The sequence below is a fragment of the Lytechinus variegatus genome, chromosome 2 (assembly GCF_018143015.1).
Source record: "Lytechinus variegatus isolate NC3 chromosome 2, Lvar_3.0, whole genome shotgun sequence".
NCBI classification, from domain to species: domain Eukaryota; kingdom Metazoa; phylum Echinodermata; class Echinoidea; order Temnopleuroida; family Toxopneustidae; genus Lytechinus; species Lytechinus variegatus.
The window spans coordinates 70,391,541-70,399,538 of record NC_054741.1 but is presented as its reverse complement, the minus strand read 5'-3'; the positions used below and the strand labels follow the sequence as shown (position 1 = coordinate 70,399,538).

General features: G+C 36.2%; 1 protein-coding gene across 1 annotated transcript; it reads right to left on the bottom strand.

The window, feature by feature from the left end:
• On the bottom strand, positions 1-7,178 carry LOC121408858 (elongin-B-like). The gene is made up of 3 exons (XM_041600535.1): positions 7,031-7,178; positions 3,541-3,781; positions 1-845 (listed from the first exon to the last, which is right to left on the bottom strand). Exons 1-3 carry the CDS (start codon positions 7,031-7,033, stop codon positions 727-729), a joined length of 363 nt encoding a protein of 120 aa, XP_041456469.1. The 5' UTR covers positions 7,034-7,178; the 3' UTR covers positions 1-726.
• Between the last annotated feature and the right edge of the window lie 820 nt (positions 7,179-7,998).

Below are 7,998 nucleotides of genomic sequence, written 5' to 3'. Positions count from 1 at the left end.
TTTCCACAAATGTCTGGTAAACAAATGTATCTTATTGAAAGTGAATGACAGATTTAGTACCTTTTAGAACCAAGGTACATCTAGTCACCATAGCAGACTGCGGAACAAAATTTGGAACAAATGCAACTCATCAGGGCCTCTTATACAAAGAGATGAAGTCTATATTTACCATTGATAGTAATTTTTTTACATGGTTGCCACATACTTACACATATGATTAATTGTACAATTGATTATCTTTTCTGTCATAGGCCCAGGGCAAGTTTCACAAAACTTTCAAAAGTGCAAATTACATGTACATGTAGCCAACAATCGAAATGCATTAACATGTTACCCTACAATATGCCACCAAAGAAGGACTCCTTTGTGATTTGGTGAAACTATTCCTGAATATATGATAAAGTTGAGGAAGAAAACTAAATTGTTGCACTTCTGAACATTCAGAGTGAAAAACAAAATAGAATAAAGCTTGTGTTTCTGAAACACAGAGCAGACTGCAAGTATTGATTTTACTTGGCAATGAATAACTTGGTAGCATGAAACTTATGAATATATATATATTGACCACTTGTGAAAATATGATAAAGTTTCATTGGCCACCTTGCTGGTCATAAAGAACATCATCCAGGTTAGCTACTGCTTTTATACGTCTTGACAAAGATATTAGATATGTCTACTATGACTTAATTCCAGCCTAAAAGGGAAAATGAACATGGATTTACTGATCTATTGGACTGGTTGATCTACTGTGTTGGTTGTGGAATCTGATGGCTTCATAACGTCAGGCAGCTCTGGGGGATTGGAGTAGGGTGTGATGTTTAATTGCTCAAAGTCAGCACCTTCACCTGCAAATAGAAGGGTGGAGTGCATTAATAAGGGCTAATAAAAAACATAGAGCCTTTTGGGAACATTATTTCAAACTCAGCTTTGACAGAATAGATTATTACGAAAACGAAACACTTCTGTCGGATGCTTACAAGATTATTCAGGCACCTAAACACAAGTCTGGCATGGCTTTCAGCAGGAAGCTCACATCTTTTTGTCAATCTTTGCAAATCATACACAAATACTAAGGAATATGAGAAGCAGGATTCCCACTCAAAAACATGACACATACATCTGATAAGGTACCTTAGAAAGCATGTTTTGAGACAAGAGAAAGTCAAATACCTCCCCCTCCCCCTATCCCAAAAGCTAAAATTTCATTTGTTAAAATGTGTCTTATGGAATCTGTTTCATTAAAGGAGAATGAAACCTTTGGAACAAGATCGCTTGTGTGAAAACAGAAAAATCAAAGAAACAGATCAACGAAAGTTTGAGAAAAATCTGACAAATAATGAGAAAGTTATGAGCATTTGAATATTGCGATCACTAATGCAATGGAGATAGCGAATTGGCAATGCGACAAAGATGTGTGATGTCACTTGTGAACAACTCTCCCCATTACTTTAGTATATATTTCACTAGAACTGCCTTTTATCACATCTATCCATAAATCATGTGTTCTGTGTACATGAGGGCATGTAATACATATTTTTTAAGAATACATCATGGATAAAGAGTTTGTATCATCATAACAAAAAGCAAAAAGAGACATTTTGAGGGTATTTTATAGTCCACCAAAGGGAAAGTTGTTCATCAGTGACATCACACATCCTTGTCGCATTGCCAATGTGAGGATCTCCATAACATTAGTGATTGCAATATTCAAATGCTCATAACTTTCTCACTATTTGTCCGATTTTTCTCAAACTTTCTTTATTCTTATTCTTTGATTTTTCTGTTTCTACACAAGCCTATTTGTTCCAAAGGTTTCATTCCCCTTTAAAGGTCAAGTCCACCTCAGAAAAATGTTGATTTGAATCAGTAGAGAAAAATAAGACAAGCACACATTTCAAAGTTTCGCTTATTTTCAACAAAATAGTTATATGAACGAGCCAGTTACATCCAAATGAGAGAGTCAATGATGTCACTCACTCACTATTTCTTTTGTTTTTTATTGTTTGAATTATACAATATTTCAATTTTTACGAATTTAACGATTAGGACCTCCTTGCCTGAAGCACAAAATGTTAAACCAATGGAATTCCACGTGTTCAGGGCAAAATAAAACTTTGTTTCACAGGACAATGAGGAGAAAATTAGAATATTTCATATTTCATATAATGAAATACAAAAGAAAGAGTGAGTGATGTCATCAACTCTCTCATTTGGATGTAACTGGCTCGTTCATATAACTATTTTGTTGAAAATAAGCGAAACTTTAAAATGCCATAACTTTCTTATTTTACATCCAATCTTGATGAAATTTTCAGTGTTATGCTTGTTGAATTTTTCTCTTTTTATTCAAATCAAGTTTTGTTGGAGTGGACTTGTCCTAATTAAGGTTTGCATGGTGGCTACAATAACGGCAAAGTTATGATGATTGTAAACCATTTTATACACCCATCCGAGTTGGGACGTATTATGGTACCACGCTCAGTGTCTGTCCGTCTGTTAACTTTTCCTTCTAAACGCAATAACTTCAGTAACTTCAGTTTAACTTAACCTAGGCTCACATAATTTGGATCCCAGGAAGCTATTGAAATTGAGGTCAAAGGTCAAGTTCACAGTGACATGTTTTCATCTTACCCTTCTGAAGTCTTTGTAAACACGATAATTTCAGTTTAACTTAAACTAGGCTCGTATAATTTGGTATGATACTAGCATGGATCCCAGGAAGCCCATTGAGTTTAAGGTCAAAAGGTGAAGGTCAGTGACATGCTTTCATGTTACCCTTCTGAAGCCCTTGTAAACGTGAAAACTTCAGTTTAACTTAACCTAGGCTCATATATTTTGATGTCTATGATACTAGCATGGATCCCAGGAATTCTATTGATTTTGAGGTCAAAAGGTGAAAGGTCAAGTCGCCACCTTCTACTTTTCTTGCTTGACAAATAACTCCATTTTCTGCGTTACAGGCAGGCGTATTATGTGCTCGCCCCAGCAACACTCTTGTTGAAATACCCCTGCTTGACAACCTCCTGTTTGCAATGCTTTCTCCTATATCACAATGTGCCTTTGTCACACACTAGTAATCAAAATAAAAAATCTCATAAATAACCACTTTTCCAGATTCTTCAAAGTCTATCTTCCTTAATCAGAGATTAACGTTTCATTGTTCTGTGTTCCTAACCTAGGTATTTTGCAATGTATGTGTATCATTATTATATGTTTTCCCCTGTCTTATTCATTTTTAAATGTGTGTTGGGCACCATGAGTGTCAGTGCCTGGCACATACATTTAGTGATGAAATATCCTGTAACTTGTAAGTCTTGCTATACATTTTATATTAAAAGCTTGTAATAAATATTACACAAGTGATGACAATCCCATCTGACAAATGCCGAAGTAGAATGCAAAATTAACATGAAGTCAATGATACAAAAATATTAATGATTTGTTAAAATGTACCAGCACTGAAAAAACTTCCCCATTAATTAGTATTTCAAGTGATGGGCAGAAAAAAATTAACGGATAGCCCGAGGCAGTATATCTTACATTCTCTGAAGGCAAGCCCAAGCATGGCTGGTGCTTGTGCCTTGGCAGTGTTGCTTGTTAGTCCACAGTCTCCCAGTGTCTTGGTATCATCTAGTGTGTCTCCATCCTTGTACAGCTGTTGGTCTTCTGGTGACTTCTTGGTAATGCCCTCAATGATTCGCTTCAGTTCAAATACAGTGTTCGTCTCCTTTGCATCAGTGAAGATGGTCGTCTTCTGACGCTTGATCATCAAGAAGACATCCTGAAAGTGTAAACATTTAGGTACAACAATCAATAATAAACTGGTTTATTATCAAAAGTCTGTTTTTTGTTATCTAACTTAAATAAACCTGTATTTGTACCTTGTGAATCAGTATTCAATGAAAAAATTAAGAAACCGGTTTATTGAACATTTAATCTTCATAGCATGGGGAGCTGCTTGCTGGCTGAGACCTTCACTAGAAATGATTCATGCATCATAACCATGCACAGAGAATTGGGGCATGTAGGCGAGAGTGAGGTAAATAAGGCCACCTTATTTTATCCATTTAATGTAAAGCAGTAGAAACATGATTAGATGTCTAAGACTAAATCTAGTGTAGACCAACATTATCCATAAAAAAAGTTTAAACTATTCAGCCTAATTTGCATATCAATGAGCCATAAATGTTTTTGTCGGGTGGCCTTATTAGCCCCACTGAAAATGGGGCAAATGAGGCCGCCTGATTAAAACCTATTTTATGTTGCTGTATTCAAAGTAAAAATGATTGAGTTGGTTTGATACATTCACTAAACATTTACTAGTAACAATTACATTATAAACATTTACATGTACCATAGTTATTTACCAAAACACCCCCATCTCAGGAAAAAAAGATTATTGGATTGTGTTTTCTACAGTCAGTTATATTATTATGTATCTGGGTATTTTATTGGTAGTGGGCCCATACATTTTATATTATCAAGTGAAGTGTGGTGATGTCTACACTACATTTTAAAGTAATGACAGATGGGCAATTCCGTAAAACAACAATACATCTGACCTCCATTTTTCTCAAGTTTTACTTCACTTCATAAACTGACCAAGTCATGGTCATTTGTCAGCATTATAGACTGTCATAAAAACCAAAAATCAGAGACTGAAAATTTGATGAAGGTCAAACATATATTGGGTTGGATGTACATATTTTAAGGAATTGCCTAGATATTAGCATCTGAGCATTAATTATGTATTAATCCAGGTGGCCTCATTTGCCCCATCGGACATGTTGAGTTCATAGGCATCCAGTCAGAAAAAATAGAGGAAAAGTGGTGAAATTTACTACAGTTCTGGCACGTGCAATAATAACTTCCACAAGTAAACTAAGATTAAAATTTATACACATTACTGGGTAGGTACAGTACTAGCCTCTCCAAATTGGCAATGCTACTTTCAAATTTTTATTTTGAGGTGCTACTTGGTTTATACTCCTTTTGGTCATTTGCACTGGGCTGTGAGACGTTCTCTATGCTCAAAATCTGTGCTAAGGAACTCTCTCAAATACTACATGAACAGTACTCCATTTGACCCTATCATTCTAGAGCAGTGAGCTAAAAACTAACACTGGGCCTTATTTACCCCACTCTCCCTTATGTGTATGCACGGTGTCATGTGCATGCAAACTTTATGGTCTGCTGAAGCTTATACTAAAATATGTGACATATTTGCATATAAATGAGCCATGTCGAGATGTCATCCCAGAAACGAGAGGAACGCCTCTGGCAAGCGATTCAATATAGCAGAAGTGCTGACTTTGAATTTTATTCACAAAAATACTTGTACCATTCATAATGGAAACAAAATACTAAGTTCATTGACTCTACATGACCTTTGGCCTTGATCATGTAACCTAAGACTCGTGCAAGACGATCCATGATTTTGACAATATATAGTAATAGCAAGTGTCCGTTTTTTCATATTCTGATATTTCATAGTGACTAAGAATGAAATAAAAAAAATCAACTAATCTATTTGTTCATATGCTTTCTGTTTTTTTTCATATTTCTCTATTTTCATTGTTTTGATATTCTTTTCATATTGCTTCAATTCTTTTCATTGATTAATATTAACAACATAGCAGATGAATTAAAGAACAGATAACATTTATTGTTTCACCAGTCTGTATTTATTAATTACTAGTAGACCACCTTTGTAATTATTACTTTTCAAACACATCAATCACTTTCTTTCATAGAAATTTCACTAAACACCGAGTTAGATGGAGTTTTTTTTGGTGATTTTGTATGTTTTGTAAGTTAGATATTTGCATGCAGCGCTACATGTGGAGGGTGATTTGTATCCAAGCAACAGCCATTATGTAGACCCAAAGCTTCTGTCTCTGTTATGTTGGTTGTACCGCTGAACTCCGTTGGCTCCACTCACCAAATACTGATACCAAAGTTCTAGCGTAATCTGCACAGGGGACTCAATGGCTGTATGTTTATGTATTAAGTTCGGATAAAAACAGGGAAGTGAAGTTGCGTGACAGCCCAAGTAAGTCACTGTTTTTTCCGCTTTTAAGTTTATTTTTCCCCGTTTTGGTGCATTTCAGGCCAAAACGGTATAATAATCTCTAGTTTGGTACAGTTCGTTTTATATATTTTTATGAAATAAAGACAAAATTCAATGAGACCCTTCGGGGGGATTGTTACTCCTCTAATGGCGGCGGCATGCTAGCGAGCCGTCTGTGTACGAGGAGAAATTTTAAAAAATTTAAAAAGTTAAAAAACTCCTCGAAACAGACGGCTGCTAGCTCTGTCTACCATTTATGATGCTTTTCACCCTGACCAGCATGTAGCACGGCTCCATTGTTTTTTTGTTTTTTAATATGTATAAAAGTTTATTTGTATCATGATTTGTTCAGATAATTAGGCCTAATTATAAATTGACTGCAATGGGGCCTGGGGCAGTAGATTGTGAATTTGTTTATTGTAATAACTCTTCTTCTTCTGGAAACAGTACAGTCCACCGTCTGGTGTATTGTCGTACTGGGTCACTCGGTCACATTTGCTCTACGGCAGCCGCAAGGGGAGTTCATACTTGTATTGTAAACAGCCGTTTTAACATTTTTTTTGTTATGCCACTGGGCACATATGAAATATCATCTTACCATATAATTCAACACTTTTTGAGTAAGTTAGGGCCTACCTCCCCCCCCCACCCCAGGTCTAATCTAATTAAAATCTATGTCTGTGTAGGAGCAAAACCGCAATTGAAACAAATGGAAAAGAGACATTAAATTCCAGTCTAACACAACAGAAACAGATTCTAAATTCACACACAGTGCAGTGCACAGTGCGAGTTAGCTCAGGAATTGGGAACACGATCACGGGCACGCACCGTGCAAACGGGGAACACAGCAGCGGCCACAGACCACAGTCACACACTAACGACCACGGATCATAATCATGGCGAGATCTAAGTACTTTAGCTATAAATCTCGAAAAGTGTAGTGATGATAATAAAACTTACCATGCTGTCACTTAAATCGTCGATCTAACACCAAATTGAGGTATAATTTTTAAAGTGATCGGAATTAGTATGCTTGGTTCAAATTAGCAGCAGAAACATCAACAAAGCCGGGTCAAGAGATATACGAGAAGTGCCGACCGGTACAATTTGGCAACGTAAGATGTTTGTAAAGTACGGATTTAAACAAAAAACAGTGGCTAAATTAAAAATAAAATTGGCAAAAAGTCCATTGAAATAATTCATTTGTATAAAATATATTTTTATTTTGATCATATGAACTTTATTTATGGATTATTTATAGTTTTGGTATAACTGTTTCATTTAGTTGCCGATATTGTTGGTTTCCAAGAAAGAGTCTATCATGAATCCAGTGAAAAGGGTTTATATCGCAAATTCCCGCTCCGCTTGCCGAGCACCCTTTCTCTCCGATGCATGTACCAACTGAACATTTAATATAATTTATGGGCTATACCCGGGGGGGGGGGGGCCACTTCCATTCACGAGTGGATACCATGCGCGACCATGGGGTCTGGAAAAGCACCATAAACACGTAATTTCCATATTCTGAAAATGCACCCCTTAACAAAAGTGAAACCCTACCCTTAACAAGTATTGGAAACAAAACGATACTCTTGGCAAATATTCCCTGAAATGAACCCCTAAACAAGTACAGGAATGTTTTATTGTTACGGGTCCTTCGGTCGTCGGCTTTACCTTATTTGGTTTAGTACGACCCCACCTTCTACACCTCGCGCAAATTGGACTCTAAACACGAAGTGTTGGGGCAAAAAGGACATCCTTTAGAAAACATTTTAATTTTGTTTTATCATCCCGACAATTTCGACCCTAAACACGTAATTTTCCTAGTGAAATAGATACCCTTTTTTCATTATTTTTGTGTTTTTGACACCCTTATCACGTTACGTACGTAACGTGCCCTATCGTGAAAAAGACATCCTTTTTACGTG